This window comes from Haliotis rufescens, unplaced genomic scaffold (assembly GCF_023055435.1).
Source record: "Haliotis rufescens isolate VD_foot unplaced genomic scaffold, xgHalRufe1.0.p SCAF_15, whole genome shotgun sequence".
Taxonomy (NCBI): Eukaryota; Metazoa; Mollusca; class Gastropoda; order Lepetellida; family Haliotidae; genus Haliotis; species Haliotis rufescens.
Window position 1 is genome coordinate 26,339,658 of NW_025963835.1, and position 20,557 is coordinate 26,360,214.

Consider the following 20,557-nt stretch of genomic DNA (forward strand, 5'->3'; position numbering starts at 1 on the left):
TATGACAGAGAGGCCCGTGAAGATCCGTGATGGAATAGGTCTTCAGCAACCCATGCTTGCCGTAAAAGGCGACTATGCTTGTCGTAAGAGACGACTAAAGGGATCGGTTGGTCAGGCTCGCTGACTTGGTTGATGCTTGTCATCGTATCCCAAATGCGTGGATCGATGCTCATGATGTCAATCACTGGAGTGCCTGGTCCAGACTCGATTATTTACAGACCGCCGCCATATAGCTGGAGTATTGCAGAGTGCGGCGTTAAACAACAAGCAAACATATGACAGATCTTGAGGACAAATGCTTATGAAAATATAGTGCGTGACGAATTCTTACGTGGATGTCATCAATTGATTTTGTGAGCAGACTGATGATGATGGTGACAATGGTGACGATGAGGAACAGGATACACCCGAAATGGAGGTAGTGGACTTTGGAGAGGATGTCAGGCATGGGGTTGTCTGAGGTTTCACCGCAGGGGGTGGGAGAATACGAATACTCCCAGGCAAAGCGGATCAGCCCAGTGACGAGTCCGACCATCAGGCCCCAGAAAGCACCCTGCAAAGAAGGCATAAGAAAACGTATGTAACACATATCATGATAGATACACATCCACTGTCTATCCCAATTACTGAGCTGTGTGTGTAATATTTAAGAAAGACAAATATAGATATTTATTTTCCTTGGGGTCACTTGGTGTGATCGTAAGCTAGTGAAATGAAATGAAAGCGGATGAAAGCCGTTTTCACTTTATTCATATCGAACTAATTTGGTAAAACCAAACCAGTGGGAGGGAGGCCGTAAACGTTTGATATAAATAACGACCATTGTCGGGACAAAATTATATAACCCACAATAACCACATCCTTGTACATCTAAGGGAAGCAACTCTGTACGGTAAATTGCTATTCCTCAGCAAGGGCAACGTATTAATTTGAGAGAATAGTCGAGTGACCAATACCAGAATGTCCATCAGCAGCACGTTTCCTTAAAGAAGGAAGACTTCTGTTTCATTTTTCAGAATTCCATATTGCGAACCAAAACCAAAACAATGCATCAGCCAGAGATGTGACTATGGGAATACAACTGTAACGAAAACGCATCTGAAGTATCACCAATAGGATTGCTTTGTGGACAAGTAATTAACTCAGGCATATTATGCCCATTCTGCACCTCCTTCCTCCCATTAGGGGCACGGGTGGCCCAGGCGTCTAAGGCTCCGCAATTCGCTGAGCAGAGTTCCGTCCCTTGGGCACGCCAAACTTCTTTTTGTGGGTTCGAATCCCGGTTCGCCCCGATTATGTTTCTTGGTTTGCCAGCACCTTGCCCGTTCTAATGGCTTTCACCAAAGTGGTAAAACGTCTAAGACCTGCATCACTTCGGGTTTTCCTCCCACATTAATCTGACACGCCGTGATATAACGGGAATAATGTTCAAAGCTGCGTTAAACCCAACTCACTCACTCATACATCTTCCTCGTCGAACTCTAACACAAACGACAGAAAATGCACATATTTTCACTCACGACTTCATTGGTGCGTTTCCAGAAGACGGCGAGCAGGTAGACGGCACAGACAGGAGGAGCAAGGAAGCTGGTGATTCCCTGGATGTAGTGGAACAGCTCACTGATGTTCTGGACGATGGGGATCCAGGCAATACTGACACCAACAAGGATGAGGACACACACTCTGAAAACAAAAAAACAATTGAAGATCACAAATTAATCCAACAACATATAATAAAATGAAATGACACTACAGATACGTTTTCTTTGTCTGTCGTTGTTTGTTGTTGTTTTTTGGTTTTACGCTGCACTCAGCAATATTCCAGCTCTGTGACGGCGGTCTGTAAATAATCGAGTCTGGACCAGACAACCTAGTGACTGATATCATGAGCAGCGATCCACGCAATTGGAAAACGATGACAACGAAAAGTATGATTCTCCGAATCTCTGAAGTCATCGGTTATCAATTCATAAATAACTTCATTTCCAAATTAAACCATAACTTCGTATACAACACACCTCCAACACATCTCCCCATATGTAACATCTTATATATATATGACCCACCGGGAGAAAAGGGGCCTTATGGTGCTAGGATACAATTGTGCCATGACGTCATAAAGACGTTTGACGTCAACTTTCTTCAGTGAAGATCGCCATGTTTAATGTCATGTATCGCTGCAATACATATGAACTGAAGCTTGTGAATTGTATTTTTGTGTTCCGAAGACGCTGTGGGTTTTAAAATATAATGAAAAGTCAAAATGTGATGTTTCACCCACAATGTCCCTCATATGTCATGAATGATCCTATTTGCTGGTACTAATCCTGTCCACAATCATGAAGAAGAATCATAACAGACGATGCTTTCCACCCTACCTGCCAACAATCATGAGCTCCACATCAGAAGCTTGTTTCCTAATTCTTCGCCAGATGTCCATGGTGAAGAGGGTGGAGCTGCTGTTGAAGATGGAGGTGAGGGAGGAGATGAGGGCGGACATCATCACCGCCAGCATGAGACCTCGGAGTCCCGGGGGCATCAGTTCCAGCACCAGAGTCGGGTAGGCGATGTTGGTGCAGCCAGAACGACTTCCGCACACCTTGAAACACACTTCTGGATCGGCACAGGCTACTCTATCTGTAGAGATAATGAGTGAGTGAGTGAGTATGGTTTTACGCCGCTCTTAGCAATATTCCAGCAACATCACGGCGGGGGACACCAGAAATGGGCTTCACACATTGTACCCATGTCGGGAATCGAACCCGGGTCTTTAGCGTGACGAGCGAACGCTTTAACCATTAGGCTACCCGACCACCCCTGTAGAGATAATGGACCGATATCACATATAGAGATATTAAATACAAATTTTGAATATAAGAATTAAAACATGGTACATGTATTTAAGATCGACAGTCCGACTCTGTTACATACGAAAACGAATTGGACTTCAGCAAATCAATGCTTGTCGTAAGAGGCGACAAAAAGGATCGGGTGGTCAGGCTTGGTCATCTTATCCCAAGTGCATTATATCAATCAACGGATTGTCTCGCCCAGGCTCGATTATTTACAGTTACATAGCTGGTTATTGCCGAGTGCATAGTTAACACAACAAACAACCTTACAGAGAAGAGATTACAGGAGTAGAAGTCAAATGAAATCTACAAACATTGGTGTGTTGCTTACAGACAAAAGAGTCGGTATCTGGTGATTAGATAATCACTGACCAGATAAATTGGACAGTACTCTTTGTATAACAACCAGCAAGCACAACATGCTGTAACCCAAATACAGTAAAGTACGGTTATAACGAACTCAAAGGGACTACTAATTTTAGTTCGTTATAACCGTAGTTCGTTATAAGCATATATACAGCATAACTACAGCAAATAGTCGGGACCAAAAAAGTAAGTTCGTTATATCCGTCAGTTCGTTATAAGCGTGTTCGTTATAACCGTAGTTTACTGTACAGGTAAGAAACCACTGACCGGGGAACAGTATTCTGGAGATCATCCCTGGGAAGACGATTAGGAACATGGGGAGGAACTTGAGGTAACCAGCAAGGATGGCGCCGGCCTTGGCGTTGGAGATGTTCTTGGCAGCCAGAGCCCTCTGTACAATAACCTGCAGAGAAACACAGTTTCCTTAACTTGCTCCAAATAACAAAGGCTCCATTGCAAAATTTCTATCTGACACTGACCAAGAAGTCGCGTTAGTGCATGTGGCAAGCCTAACAAAAGGACATGGAATAGCACACATCGCTGGTCCTTTGTAATTTGATGTGATACTCTTGAATAGGTTATGTACTAGACTGGGGGTCTATTAGTCCTTGCTTTCCCGGTTGATTTTTCAAAATAAACGGATATTATTTCTTGTAAATTGGTATGGCATTATTGTACACTAGTGTAAACAAACAAATAGGCACGCCCAGTCACAGTCCTGAGTAAAGGTCAAGGTCATTATGACCAGCCATTTCCACCCAAAACACTCCTCCTTCGGGCCACGCACGAAGACCTTTCACATCAACATCCACACGTCACCATGATTCATATACACCTGGGTATCGATGGTAGGAGTAAACGAGCATGGATAACAGCGACATGAGTGGAGCTTGACTCCAGGACATACCTGATCAAAGTACCAGTAAATGTCTTCAGACATCACATATACCTGAGTGTCGATGGTAGGAGTAGAGGAGTGTTTGACTCGAGGACATACGTGATTAGAGCACAAGTATATGGCACCATGAACTATATATACCTGAGTATCGATGGTGGGAGTAGAGTAGTGTTCGACTCCAGGACATACCTGGTCAGAGCACCAGTACCAGTGATATGTCATTGGGAGTCGCATATACCTTGGTATCGATGGTGGGAGTAGAGGAGTGTTCGACTCCAGGACATACCTGGTCAGAGCACCAGTGACATGCCACCTGGAGCCATATAAACCTGGGTGTCGATGGTGGGAGTAGAGGAGGGTTTGACTCCAGGATATACCTGGTCAGAGCACCAGTACCAGTGATATGTCACCAGGAGCCATATATACCTGGGTGTCGATGGTGGGAGTAGAGGAGTGTTTGACTCTAGGACATACCTGGTCAGAATACAAGTACCTGGATATGTCACCTGGAGCCATATATACCTGGGTGTCGATGGTGGGAGTAGAGGAGTGTTTGACTCCAGGACATACGTGATTAGAGCACCAGTATATGGCACCATGAACTATATATACCTGGGTATCAATGGTGGGAGTAGAGTAGTGTTCGACTCCAGGACATACCTGGTCAGAGCACCAGTACCAGTGATATGTCATTGGGAGCCGCATATACCTTGGTATCGATGGTGGGAGTAGAGTAGTGTTCGACTCCAGGACATACCTGGTCAGAGCACCAGTGATATGCCACCAGGAGCCATATAAACCTGGGTGTCGATGGTGGGAGTAGAGGAGTGTTTGACTCCAGGACATACCTGGTCAGAGCACCAGTACCAGTGATATGTCACCAGGAGCCATATATACCTGGGTGTCGATCGTGGGAGTAAAGGAGTGTTTGTCTCCAGGACATACCTGGACAGAGCACCAGTACCAGTGATATGTCACCAGGAGCCATATATACCTGGGTGTCGATGGTGGGAGTAGAGGAGTGTTCGACTCCAGGACATACCTGGTCAGAGCACCAGTACCAGTGATATGTCACCAGGAGCCATATATACCTGGGTGTCGATGGTGGGAGTAGAGGTGTGTTTGACTCCAGGACATACCTGGTCAGAATACAAGTACCTGGATATGTCACCAGGAGCCATATATACCTGGGTGTCGATGGTGGGAGTAGAGGAGTGTTAGACTCCAGGACATACCTGGTCAGAGCACCAGTGATATGCCACCAGGAGCCATATAAACCTGGGTGTCGATGGTGGGAGTAGAGGAGTGTTTGACTCCAGGACATACCTGGTCAGAGCACCAGTACCAGTGATATGTCACCAGGAGCCATATATACCTGGGTGTCGATGGTGGGAGTAAAGGAGTGTTTGTCTCCAGAACATACCTGGACAGAGCACCAGTACCAGTGATATGTCACCAGGAGCCATATATACCTGGGTGTCGATGGTGGGAGTAGAGGAGTGTTCGACTCAAGGACATACCTGGTCAGAGCACCAGTACCAGTGATATGTCACCAGGAGCCATATATACCTGGGTGTCGATGGTGGGAGTAGAGGTGTGTTTGACTCCAGGACATACCTGGTCAGAATACAAGTACCTGGATATGTCACCAGGAGCCATATATACCTGGGTGTCGATGGTGGGAGTAGAGGAGTGTTAGACTCCAGGACATACCTGGTCAGAGCACCAGTACCAGTGATATGTCACCAGGAGCCATATATACCTGGGTGTCGATGGTGGGAGTAAAGGAGTGTTTGTCTCCAGGACATACCTGGACAGAGCACCAGTACCAGTGATATGTCACCAGGAGCCATATATACCTGGGTGTCGATGGTGGGAGTAGAGGAGTGTTCGACTCCAGGACATACCTGGTCAGAGCACCAGTACCAGTGATATGTCACCAGGAGCCATATATACCTGGGTGTCGATGGTGGGAGTAGAGGTGTGTTTGACTCCAGGACATACCTGGTCAGAATACAAGTACCTGGATATGTCACCAGGAGCCATATATACCTGGGTGTCGATGGTGGGAGTAGAGGAGTGTTAGACTCCAGGACATACCTGGTCAGAGCACCAGTGATATGCCACCAGGAGCCATATAAACCTGGGTGTCGATGGTGGGAGTAGAGGAGTGTTTGACTCCAGGACATACCTGGTCAGAGCACCAGTACCAGTGATATGTCACCAGGAGCCATATATACCTGGGTGTCGATGGTGGGAGTAAAGGAGTGTTTGTCTCCAGAACATACCTGGACAGAGCACCAGTACCAGTGATATGTCACCAGGAGCCATATATACCTGGGTGTCGATGGTGGGAGTAGAGGAGTGTTCGACTCAAGGACATACCTGGTCAGAGCACCAGTACCAGTGATATGTCACCAGGAGCCATATATACCTGGGTGTCGATGGTGGGAGTAGAGGTGTGTTTGACTCCAGGACATACCTGGTCAGAATACAAGTACCTGGATATGTCACCAGGAGCCATATATACCTGGGTGTCGATGGTGGGAGTAGAGGAGTGTTAGACTCCAGGACATACCTGGTCAGAGCACCAGTACCAGTGATATGTCACAAGGAGCCATATAAACCTGGGTGTCGAGGGTGGGAGTAGAGGAGTGTTCGACTCCAGGACATACCTGGTCAGAGCACCAGTGACATGCCACCTGGAGCCATATAAACCTGGGTGTCGATGGTGGGAGCAGAGGAGGGTTTGACTCCAGGATATACCTGGTCAGAGCACCAGTACCAGTGATATGTCACCAGGAGCCATATATACCTGGGTGTCGATGGTGGGAGTAGAGGAGTGTTTGACTCCAGGACATACCTGGTCAGAGCACCAGTACCAGTGATATGTCATCAGGAGCCATATATACCTGGGTATCGATGGTGGAGTAGAGGAGTGTTCGACTCCAGGACATACCTGGTCAGAGCACCAGTACCAGTGATATGCCACCTGGAGCCATATAAACCTGGGTATCGATGGTGGGAGTAGAGGAGTGTTTGACTCCAGGACATACCTGGTCAGAGCACCAGTACCAGTGATATGTCACCTGGAGCCATATATACCTGGGTATCGATGGTGGGAGTAGAGGAGTGTTTGACTCCAGGACATACCTGGTCAGAGCACCAGTACCAGTGATATGCCACCTGGAGCCATATATACCTGGGTATCGATGGTTGGAGAGGAGGAGTGTTCAACTCCAGGACATACCTGGTCAGAGCACCAGTACCAGTGATATGTCACCAGGAGCCATATATACCTGGGTGTCGATGGTGGGAGTAGAGGAGTGTTCGACTCCAGGACATACCTGGTCAGAGCACCAGTACCAGATGGAGGAGATGGTGAGGCCGAACATGATTCCAGGCCAGGGAAGACCAGGATCTTCTGGGGATCTGATGAGATGCATGGAGTTGGTTGGAGGTAAGCCACACTTGGTGTAGCTGTAGTTGTCGTTTTTAACGCCGTAGTGGACTTTCGTTGTATTGGGCCACGCTTCGAAGAATTCCTTGATAACTCTTTCATAGCCTCCAATCTCAATAAAACCTGTCCAAAAACAGGTGAATGAGCATTAACGTGATGTCAGATATTAAATATTAAAATGAACCCCTGGTATGAAGAATGTAAGTAGCTTAGTGATATCGATATTCTGAGAGAGTGAGTGAGTAAGCTATATTCCAGCAATGGGCTTCACACATTGTACCCAATGTCGGTAATCGAACTCGGGTCTTCGGCTTGACGAGCGAACGCTTTAACCATTAGGCTAACCGACCGTCCCTCCATATTCTGCTTACTAGAGGTCCAAGTGTCACTCTCCTCATACTGGAGGTCCAAGGGCTACTCTCCTCATACTGGAGGTCCAAGGGCTACATTCTTCCTACAATAGGTCCAAGGACTACACTCTTCTTACAATAGGTCCAAGGACTACACTCTTCCTACAATAGGTCCAAGGACTACACTCTTCCTACAATAGGTCCAAGGACTACACTCTTCCTACAATAGGTTCAAGGGCTACACTCTTCCTACAATAGGTCCAAAGGCTACGCTCTTCCTACAATAGGTCCAAGGACTACACTCTTCTTACAATAGGTCCAAGGACTACACTCTTCTTACAATAGGTCCAAGGACTACACTCTTCCTACAATAGGTCCAAGGACTACACTCTTCCTACAATAGGTCCAAGGACTACACTCTTCCTACAATAGGTCCAAAGGCTACGCTCTTCCTACAATAGGTCCATGGACTACACTCTTCCTACAATAGGTCCAAGGGCTACACTCTTCCTACAATAGGTCCAAAGGCTACGCTCTTCCTACAATAGGTCCATGGACTACACTCTTCCTACAATAGGTCCATGGACTACACTCTTCCTACAATAGGTCCATGGACTACACTCTTCCTACAATAGGCCCAAAGGCTACGCTCTTCCTACAATAGGTCCAAGGGCTACACTCTTCCTACAATAGGTCCAAGGGCTACACTCTTCCTACAATAGGTCCAAGGACTACACTCTTCCTACAATAGGTCCAAGGACTACACTCTTCCTACAATAGGTCCAAGGACTACACTCTTCTTACAATAGGTCCAAGGACTACACTCTTCCTACAATAGGTCCAAGGGCTACACTCTTCCTACAATAGGTCCAAGGGCTACACTCTTCCTACAATAGGTCCAAGGGCTACACTCTTCCTACAATAGGTCCAAGGACTACACTCTTCCTACAATAGGTCCAAGGACTACACTCTTCCTACAATAGGTCCAAAGGCTACGCTCTTCCTACAATAGGTCCATGGACTACACTCTTCCTACAATAGGTCCAAGGACTACACTCTTCCTACAATAGGTCCAAGGACTACACTCTTCCTACAATAGGTCCAAGGACTACACTCTTCCTACAATAGGTCCAAGGACTACACTCTTCTTACAATAGGTCCAAGGACTACACTCTTCCTACAATAGGTCCAAGGACTACGCTCTTCCTACAATAGGTCCAAGGACTACACTCTTCCTACAATAGGCCCAAGTGCTACTTACTCATCACCATGAGGATAAAGGCACCAATGACCATGATGATTGTTTGGATGAAGTCAGTCCAGATCACAGCAGTCAGACCACCTGGCGAGTAGACATATATCAGTGTCACGTGAAGAGATCAGTTAGGATAGGGATACATTGTTTTATGCTTTGGATGATATCCTCGCCTCAGTCTCTCCCCCTCTGTCTCTCTCTCTCTCTCTCTCTCTCTCTCTCTCTCTATATATATATATATATATATATATATATCTGCCTATATCTCCCTCTATGTCTATATCTCCCTCTTTATATATCTCTCTCTGCCTTTATATCCCTCTATGTCTATGTCTCCCTCTTTGTATATATATATTTGCCTTTATCTCCCTCTATGTCTATATCTCCCTCTCTCTATATATATCTCTCTCTTTACCTTTATCTCTCTGTCTATATGTCCCTCTCTCTCTCTCTCTCTCTCTCTCTCTCTATATATATATATATATATATATATATATATATCTGCCTTTATCTCCCTCTATGTCTATATATCCCTCTTTGTATATATCTCTTCCTCCCTCTATATATATATCTCTCTGCCTTTATCTTCCTCTATATCCCTGTCTCTCCTTATGTCTCTCTTTCTGCCTCTATCTCTTTCACTCCATCTCTAACTCTCCCTCGTGTGAGTAAGTACAGTCAGATAATGGCGTGAAGGCTGGTGTTTCCCTACCTCCAATGGTAAAGAGAGCGGCTATGACGAGCAGGATGATGACAGCCACATACAGGTTCAGCTCCGGCAAGGCCTGTGTCAGGAAGATGGCGCCGGAGTACAAGTCGGCCTGGAAGAGGGAGACGTACACCATACAATCACCGATCTAGAGCGCGTGATGTTAGTGTGCTCATGCTGCTCGATCCAAATCGTATTTTGATAAAAATGTTTCAGTTTAGAAATAGAAGCGACACAATCATTTTCATGATATTAAGAAATCGCTACTAACAGCAGAGTCCATTGTACGATTCCGACTTTATCATAAGCATGTCATTATACATCACAACATTCAAGGTCTCAGTAAAGCTTTCACATTTTTTTATGGTAGGCATGTGGAGGACATTTCCAAATTTTACGCATCAGTGACAAAACTCATGTCCGATGCAAACCCTGTTTGGGCTCGTACCATATGTTTCCGTGTTCGTTCAGGTGAACAATTGACTTGCCTTTGCGTGTGTTTGTGACGGGTGCCACCAGTGGCGCAGGATACGCTCCCTTTTTCGCGAACAATTGGTATCATCACTATTTCATAGTGATTCATTAACACATGCTCAGGATATAGTAGGAATCATACAATTGATTCTGCTTTCAGCAGAGATTTCTTTTGAATTCGAAAAGACCTTTGTCGTTTATATACTATGACTCGCTACAAAATAAACTTGTGTTGCAAATTACTGAAATACAGAGACTTTACATCATAGAGAGTATTTATACTTACAGAGATCTTCGTGAAGACATACAGGATCAAGGCAAGAACGGCCAGGTAGATTCTGATCCTTTGACCCCCAAAACGCTTCCGGAGGTATTCTGGCATGGTGAATACCTGTTGCAGAAGTCATTTAGTTGTAGGATACACAGTCAGGAGATGATTGGAGACCTACTGTCCTTTTAATCGCCTCAAACTAGATTCCATACCCGTTGTATCTACTCTGGAGCCTAGCGTGTGTATGTGAGTTGGGTTTAACGCCGCTTTTAACAGTATTCCAGTTATATCACGGCGTGTCAGCTTAATGTGGGAGGAAAGCCTGAAGTGATGCAGGCCTCAGACGTTTACCACCTCGGTGAAACCCACGAGCACGGGTATGGTGATGACAAACCTAGAAACATAATCGGGGCGAACCGGGATTCGAACCCACAATCATAGGTTTCTGGCATGCCCAAGGGACGCAACTCTGCACAGCGAATCGCGGCGCCTTAGACGACTGGGCCACCCGTGCCCCCCTGGTGCCGAGCGTTTAAGGTTCATAGTAATTCACTGTCTCCAACACCAGTTTTTTTAATTTTTCGAAACATCCCCAGAAAGACATTGTTAGCACTCACAGACTCTTGATACCGCAAGCATGTTGAATGGACGCGCAAACGGTGATTGGTGGATATGACGAATATCGGTCATAAAAAGGTTTGTTTAAACTATATTGTTATAAATAAAGTTACTTATAGGTTACCGATGTATTCATACGCATAGTTATTGCATAAAAGGGCTTAATTTAGAGGTATCAAATGTAGACTTGATACCTCAATTAAACCACCAGAATCAAGCATTCTTCAATGGCATGGTAGAATGAAACATACACGTAGGTGTTACATCGTCAGCATATTTGACTCCCTGTATAGTATTATTGCCACCGAAAGCAAATGTTCCTTGGGCACGCCAGAAACCTATGATTGTGGGTTCGAATCCCGGTTCGCCCCGAATATGTTTCTAGGTTTGTCAGCACCATACCCGTGCTCGTGGGTTTCACCGAAGTGGTAAACGTCTGAGACCTGCATCACTTCGGGCTTTCCTCCCACATTAAGCTGACACGCCGTGATATAACTGGAATACTGTTAAAAGCGGCGTTAAACCCAAATCACTCACTCACTCTTCGATTAAGACCCATTCCTCAGGTGCTGGACATCTCATAAGAACGGGTTGAGTGAAGATAAGGCTTGCCTATAATTGTAACGTGTGGATGGAAACGTCACCTACCCCAGCAGCGACATAGACGGGGACGAAGATCCACCCGAGAATCATCAGGATGAAGATGGCCTGAATAAAACATGAACAGGGAAAATGAATAGGACATATGAATAGCGTATATGAATAGGGTATATGAACAGTGTATAGGGTTTATGACAGGGCATATGGCATGGTATATGAACATGGTATTTGACATGGTATATGAAGAGGGTTATATGAACAGGGTTATGTGAACAGGGTTATATGAACAGCGTCATGTGAACAGGGTTATATGAACAGGGTTATATGAACAGGGTTATGTGAACAGGGTTATATGAACAGGGTTATGTGAACAGGGTTATATGAACAGGGTCATGTGAACAGGGTTATATGAACAGGGTTATATGAACAGGGTTATATGAACAGGGTTATGTGAACAGGGTTATATGAATAGGGTTATGTGAACAGGGTTATATGAACAGGGTTATATGAACAGGGTTATATGAACAGGGTTATGTGAACAGGGTTATATGAACAGGGTTATGTGAACAGGGTTATATGAACAGGGTTATATGAACATGGTATGTGAACAGGGTTATGTGAACAGGGTCATGGGAACAGGGTCATGTGAACAGGGTTAAGTGATCAGGTTTATGTGAGAGGGTTATATGAACAGGGTATATGAAGAGGTCATAATGATGCCTCACTGTACTTGTACACTAATGTATGAAGTATGACTACCTTTAAGGCATTGAAGATACGTCGATCGACGAGATGTCATTCACAGCGTTCACTTACAAGTTTGTTGGTTTTGTTTGATTGTTGTTTAACGCCGCACTCAGCAATATTCCAGCTATACGATGGCGGTCTGTAAATAATCGAGTCTGGACCAGACTATCCAGTGACTGACATCATGAGCATCGATCCTCGCAATTGGGATACGATGACATGCATCAACCAAGTCGGCGAGCCTGACCACCCGATCCTGTTAGTCGCCCCTTATAGGACATGACGAACTTCACAATGTAGTTAAGCAAGGAACGTTGAGCTTATGTTGGGCTTTTAAATATGATTTGCTTTATCATTACAGAAGATTGATATTCATTTATCCACAGTAAGCCCTTGACAGGGAGATGATGTCATCATGTTTTTGAGTGTTTTTATGGAGCTGAATACAAGAAAATGGAAATACAGATATCTATTCTTTAGACATATAACGTTGGTGTAAAGTTACGTGTTTCCTATGAATTGTAGTCTATTTTTTCAAGATACCCACGTTGAGTTCAAACGCTGCTATGCCGATGCCGCTTGCAGCTCCGGATCCTGCCAGACCCACGAAGTGACCGCTGCCGATGTTGCTGGCGAATAACGACGCCCCAATCTAAAATGTAAATAAACAATATCAAGTCTGTTTGTATCATGTTTGTTGTTGAACGAAACACTCAGCAATATTCCAGCTTCATGGCGGCGGTCTGTAAACAATCGAGTCTGAACCAGACTATCCAGTGATTGACATCATGAGCATCGATCCACGCAATTGGGATACGATGACATGCATCAATCAAGTCAGCGAGCCTGACCACCCGATCCCGTTAGTTGCCTCTTACGACAAGCATAGTCGCCTTTTACGGCAAGCATGGGTAACTGAAGATCTATTTTCACCGGATCTTCACGGGTCCAATATTATTTAAAATCACAGATGGATACATAAATGTAACCACTTGTGTCAAAAGAAAAGATGAAAACAACCACGCACAATCTAAAATTAAAAATATAATATTAGGTAAATATGACGCATACTCATCATATGACATGTTATCCCTGAACTAAAATGCTTGACAACTGATCTTGCTTTAAGAGCCGAGTTCATGGTGTGTCCAGTTGTGTTAGTTGGTATTCTTGGTGGGGATAAGAATAAAAACTGTTCCTCCCAAGTCACATTTGTTTTCAATAGAAAATAAACAATAAAAGTTCTACCGCACTCATCACATGTGCCCGAGAACCCCTTTTTGCAACAATGGACTCGCCATTTTCGTTTTGAATGCTTTACGACCTTAACGTATGTCTCGCGCCACAGTGATATACGCGATGTATTCACTTGCCTGATTGCGTTCCTTCGTACCCCTAAGTCATGATGATCATTCTATCAACCACTGGTTGAGGGATTGTGTTTTGGCCCCCTCACGCACTATTGTGAAACAAAACGTTGTTCTTTTTGTCGCTTTGTCGAACAAAACTTACCGGGATCCAGTGCATGCTCCTTCCCGCCAAAAAGTATCCTCCCACGGTGCCTCTGTTCCGGCATGATGACTGCAACAAAATAGAGACAATCTGAGACATGCAGTAAAGTAGTGGGAACTACAACACACATGGAGACAATCCTAGTGATTCAATAGAGGGTACAGATTGAAACATGGAGACAATCTCAGAGATTCAATAGAGGGAAAATTTAATAAGAGAGAGACAATCTCAGAGATTCAATAGCGGGAAAGTTTAATCACCTAGAGACAATCTCAGAGATTCAATAGCGGGAAAATTTAATAAGAGAGAGACAATCTCAGAGATTCAATAACGGGAAAGTTTAATCACCTAGAGACAATCTCAGAGATTCAATAGCGGGAAAATTTAATAAGAGAGAGACAATCTCAGAGATTCAATAGCGGGAATATTTCATAAGATGGAGACAATCTCAGAGATTCAATAGCGGGAAAATTTAATAAGAGAGAGACAATCTCAGAGATTCAATAGCGGGAAAGTTTAATCACCTAGAGACAATCTCAGAGATTCAATAGCGGGAAAATTTAATAAGAGAGAGACAATCTCAGAGATTCAATAGCGGGAATATTTCATAAGATGGAGACAATCTCAGAGATTCAATAGCGGGAAAATTTAATAAGATAGAAACAATTTCAGTGACTCGACAGAGCGAACTTCTCAAACATAAGACAATCTTAGAAATTCAATGGCGATAACTGCAACACGCATTGAGACAATCTCAGCGATGCAGTGACGAGAACAACTCCACAGCAAATACATTTCATTTTACGTTTTACTTATACTAATTACTTATTCCTTTTAACGCTGACATACATTTCCACTTCCCATTGTTACTCCCCATCAGTGACCTTATGAATGATTGACTTTCGAGAGAAGACACACAATTCAAGGGGTGTTTCAAGTATACAGGCCGCAGACACTCGCTACAAGTACCCATGGCTTGACCTGTCGTCTGTTCCCCAACCCGAGGTGGAATGTTTGTGATGTAGGCCGATATTGTATATTATGTACCACCTGATTCAACACTTTAGATCTTTGCAGTGTGTGTATAGGGAGCGTTACTGTGTTGTATTGACCACACGGGTCTCGGCTTACAGAACAGCTACAACCGACGAGCTAAAATGGTAATATAAACCTATGTAGGATACAGGATACGCGGAGTGGGGTTGAGGATTTGTAGTGGAGGTGGAGTGGGGTCTGTGGTATGGAGATTGGGGTGGGGGGGGGGGGTAGCAAGGACGAGATGGGGGAGATGTCGTTCTTCACTGTGTGAGGGTTGTGTAAGTGTCCTCTTAGAAAACTGTAGGTCATCTTTAAAAAAGCGGCCAAGGCTGCAATACGTTATATACACAGACTGTCGCGGGACGCAAGATTTGACGTTATTGTCAACTTTCAAAGCTGCTGCTCGACGATATATAATCACCTATTCGCGAACTTGGGTCAATATCCAGGTTGCAGACCTATTTTGAAATTTCAGTTGCATCTGTGTTTTAGGACTGATCTTACTCTCTTGTGTATTGTTTTTGATTTATAGACATCTAAAAGTCACTTGGATTTTATTATCATGATGATGAAAATTTGTCGTATTACAAATGTTATTGTGTGATATCAATAAAGCAATTTATGATGTCACAAATTTTATTTAATAATATCAATAATTAACTTTTTAGATATCAAGAATTCGAATATTGGTGCTAATTAGGGCTGGGACGGGTAACTCGTGGTTAGTCACGCCTTATATTGTTTAGTGAAAAAAATTATATATGGTTACACTAAAGTCACTAATGTTCGCATTTCTTTCTGACTATGCACCCATTCCTTCTGATTTTTCATATGGTTAACTTAATTCAACTTCAGTGTATGAATGACCAGATTGTTTTATACATGTATCTAAATACGTTTTGCCAGGGCTATGCTAAAAATGTTCCCAATCGGACATTTCGAGACATCTCCTGAGACCTACAGTGGGTACCCGGGTAGGGTCGGGTAATAGGGTGGTGGGTACCCGGGTAGTACATTTGGACTCGTCCCAGCCCTAGTGCTTATATTGAATTATAGTTTACGGTCACAAGATTCCTTTTTGATCATCTAAAAATCAAATATGTGATTTTGTAATTTATATCAGATATCCTCCTCGGGATCGGGAAGAGAAAAAGTGAACCATACCTCGCGTTTGGACCGACAGGCAGAACACCATATGCAAGAAACGTTGCAATTTCAAGATTGAAACATTTGACAGAGCATTTAGAAAGTAATTCAAAAGTGCAACAAAGCAACATGCAAATTCACGTGAGTATAACAGACGAAGGTGAGACCACGTGATCCCCTATATTTATGGTGTCAGCGTGTATTATGTCACAACCATTTTACAAAACCCCACTCAGTCAACACTCCTTTCATGTTGCAATGGCCTCTGTTGATATACAACAACTATGCATTACTGAAATTGTAATTCAACTTGTGTGACGACATATAGTAATAACTGAAAATTCTTTCGAAGCAAAAAACGATTTCTTTTCATATCCATACGATGCACACAAAATAGTAAAATATGAAAGTATAAATTACTGAACCAGACCATGAACAATAACATAGTGAGGCATCCATAATAATCTGTTAGCTAGTTTATAGTATCTTCATGCAGTTAACTTATAGTAGCTTCATGAAACTTGCCTATAGTAACTGTCAAGTGTCCCTTTAATAAACTGTTAACGTGGCTTACAAAAATGAGTCTACATTTCTATTGATAGAATTTTGGATTTGGATTTTTTACAGCTATCATCAAATGACTTGACCCGATACACATTTGCATTGACAATATCCCCTATCATTTCCCGATATGTCATCATTAAACACGTAGCAATGGAGCGATTGTGTATATGTTTTTGACATAGATTATTCATGCATGTTAGTGATGGATTTCTACAGTAACCGGTTCTGTATTTAAGAGCATTTTTGCCAAGACATTATTGAGTTTAGTCGTTGGCAATATAGACTGATATTTGTTGACAACCAATTCGACTGACAACTTCTATCAGATCAGATCTTTGTTGACGTAATGCAATTCATCATTGTTGACGTTAGGCAATTCACCATTGATGACGTAATGCAATTCATCATTGTTGACGTAATGCAATTCATCATTGTTGACGTAATGCAATTCACCATTGATGACGTAAAGCAATTCATCATTGTTGACGTAACGCAATTCATCATTGTTGACGTAATGCAATTCATCATTGTTGACGTAATGCAATTCACCATTGTTGACGTAATGCAATTCATCATTGTTGACGTAATGCAATTCATCAATGATGACGTAATGCAATTCACCATTGATGACGTAATGCAATTCATCATTGTTGACGTAACGCAATTCATCATTGTTGACGTAATGCAATTCATCATTGATGACGTAATGTAATTCATCATTGTTGACGTAATGCAATCCACCATTGTTGACGTTATACAATTCACCATTGTTGACGTTATGCAATTCATAATTTATGACGTAATGCAATACATCATTGTTGACGTAATGCTATTCACCATTGATGACGTAATGCAATTCATCATTGTTGATGTAATGCAATTCATCATTGTTGACGTAACGCAATTCATCATTGATGACGTAGTGCAATTCACCATTGATGACGTAATGCAATTCACCATTGTTGACGTAATGCAATTCATAATTGTTGACGTAATCCAATTCACCATCTCGCTATAAAGCCCAACTCTTTCAAACACACTTTTTGCTATAATACACAACTCTCTAGACATCCAGCTCGCTATAACACACAACTCTCAAGTCAGCATCTCTCTTTAACACACAACTCTCCAGCCAACCATATCACTATCCTTACACAACTCCCCAGTCAAGTAAGCTCAGTTGACATTTACAAGTCTCCAGCCACATTAATTTTCCACATTATATCCGGCCACGTACGGTTGACTTTCATATAAGTAAATATCTCTACATGTGAGTTACACAAAACGTCAACAGCTCAACACACAGGTAATATCATCAACCCAGATCGGGCACATGGGCTTGCCGTGTCATATGACCAAGGTATAATTCACAGAGTGTGACTCATGGGTCTCTGAAACCTGACACTACAGGTAATTCACTCTTGCGTTCACCTGCGGTGACGTCAGTAATTCTCCGAGGCGTCTACACCTCGTTCGGCATATGTATTTGTGATTGACCCTGTTCGTATGTTTTCGGCGTGTGGCTTTTACATCCCTGTCTAGAATACATCGACACCAGTAGGCCAGTATGGCGGTATGGCGCTGGGGACAGGGCTCAGAGGTACCAGTTCGATTCTAGAGGCTAGACAACCAGGATTCTTAAGACCTGGTGCTAGTGGCTAGACAACCAGGATACTTGATACCTGGTGCTAGTAGTGGCTAGACAACCAGGATAATTGATACCTGGTGCTAGTGGCTAGACAACCAGGATACTTGATACCTGGTGCTAGTGGCTAGACAAGCAGGATACTTGATACATGGTGCTAGTGGCTAGACAACCAGGATACTTGACACCTTGTGCTAGTGGCTAGACAAGCAGGATACTTGATCCATGGTGCTAGTGGCTAGACAACCAGGATACTTGACACCTGGTGCTAGTGGTTAGACAACAAGGATACTTGACACCTGGTGCTAGTGGCTAGACAATCAGGATACCTGATACCTGGTGCTAGTGGCTAGACAACCAGGATTCTTGAGACCTGGTGCTAGTAGTGGCTAAACAACCAGGATACTTGTCACCAGTTTCTTATACGTACATTAATGTACAGTCAAAATCCGTTGTGTCGAACTTACGGTTATCTCGAATTTATTGTTGGTCCCTATGTATCCCTTCTTTGTTCACCATTTTCGGTTGTGTCGAACCTTGGCTAACTCGAGGCATTTACGTAGGTCCCTTCAACCTCGACACAAGAGTTTTTGACTGTATTAGCATAGTTGCTATCTTCTTGTCCATTTTAGTTTCTTTATTCTAATAGAGGCCATCGGTCCTCTGTGAGGCTATTTATCCAGTTTCTGGGGCTATCAGTCCTTCACACGATTGCCAATCCTACATCAGACTATCAGTCATACATACGAGTGCCAGACTTAAATTAACCTATCAGGCACCATGTCAGAGCTTCGCGTTCGAAAGCTCTAAAACCTGTTCAAGTACAGGCATTACTGTCTTTGAAGGGTCGTCAAAAGAATGCTATTGATATTGACGGTAAAAATAACACGCTGTCATTGAATAAGTATGACCTTCATCTTCTGAACATCTCTCTGCCCCAATGACTACACGCATCTCCATTCTGTTGACAACAGCTACAACGTCGGTGAAGAGAAGTGTGTCTTTTGTTGTTTTTATGTGAGCCGTGAATTCCTTGGCATTTGTATATTGGGCTTGAAAGGACTTGACGAGGATGTGAAGTCGTGTGCACTATTGGGATTTTCAGTATAGACAGTGCAACATACACTCTTCAAAAAAAGAAACGCACAGGTAGATTTTTAGTAAATTTATTGTACCTAATAAAGTCGATATATTTAATTTAATATCATAGATACAAATATGAATTTTTGGAGCTCGATAGTCACATGTTGTCGCTGTACAAGGGCATTAAAAACAATTTTTCATTGTCATGTCACATAAGGCCACAAGGTTGCGCTGAACTCACTATCTCGTGTGACCGCCCCGGGCAGCAATCACGGCTCTGCATCTCGTCGGCACTGACTGGATAAGTGTACGAATTCTGTCCTGCGGAATTTTGCTTGTAACGCGTTGGTCAGTTGTGGGAGTGTCTGCGGCGTGTTCTAATGTTGACGTACACGTCGATCGAGTTCATCCCAGAGGTGTTCGATTGGGTTGAGATCTGGAGATCTGGACGGCCAGGGCAAGCCGTTGATGTTGGCATTATGAAGGTAGTCTACAGTGATACGAGCCGTGTGCGGTGGAGCGTTGACCTGTCAAACAGCTCCCTCTGGCTATCAATGATTGGAAGAAGGTGAGGTTGAAGAATTTGATTCATGTAGCGATTTACTGTCAAATTTCCCTGAACCACAACCAAGTCAGATCTCGTGGTAGAATATGGCCCCTCACACTATAACACTACCGCCACCGAAATTGTCGAATTCACGTACACAGTGTGGGGCAAAACGCTCATTTCGACGACGATAAACACGTTGTCTTCCAACTCACCGGTGAAGAAGAAATCGTGATTCATCGCTAAACCAAACTCGCCTCTATAATTCCAAGGTAAGATGGCACCAACGCAAGCGTCGCTGTCGATGGATCTGTTGCAAAACAGGGACGATAACTGGTCTTCTTGGTCGGATTCAAGCCTCGCAAAGATGGTTCCTGACAGTCTGATCCGATATCTTGCAGGGATGCGTCCTGAAGTCTCTG

General features: G+C 43.6%; 1 protein-coding gene across 3 annotated transcripts in view; it reads right to left on the minus strand.

Moving 5' to 3' along the window:
• LOC125380108 (sodium/glucose cotransporter 4-like) overlaps positions 1-20,557 on the minus strand; it is a 75,137-nt gene that overhangs the window by 42,980 nt on the left and 11,600 nt on the right. The window contains exons 2-12 of one of the 3 annotated variants that reach the window (XM_048396390.1): positions 14,113-14,181; positions 13,148-13,252; positions 11,902-11,961; positions 10,651-10,755; positions 9,894-10,002; positions 9,188-9,268; positions 7,464-7,699; positions 3,486-3,621; positions 2,379-2,637; positions 1,521-1,683; positions 332-553 (exon numbers count right to left, since the gene is read on the minus strand). The exons of 1 other annotated variant lie outside the window; for it this stretch is intronic. In XM_048396390.1, coding sequence (XP_048252347.1) covers positions 332-553; positions 1,521-1,683; positions 2,379-2,637; positions 3,486-3,621; positions 7,464-7,699; positions 9,188-9,268; positions 9,894-10,002; positions 10,651-10,755; positions 11,902-11,961; positions 13,148-13,252; positions 14,113-14,181 — 1,545 coding nt within the window. The remainder of the gene's footprint in view (positions 1-331; positions 554-1,520; positions 1,684-2,378; positions 2,638-3,485; positions 3,622-7,463; positions 7,700-9,187; positions 9,269-9,893; positions 10,003-10,650; positions 10,756-11,901; positions 11,962-13,147; positions 13,253-14,112; positions 14,182-20,557) is intronic. One more of the 3 variants, XM_048396391.1, reaches the window with a different exon arrangement.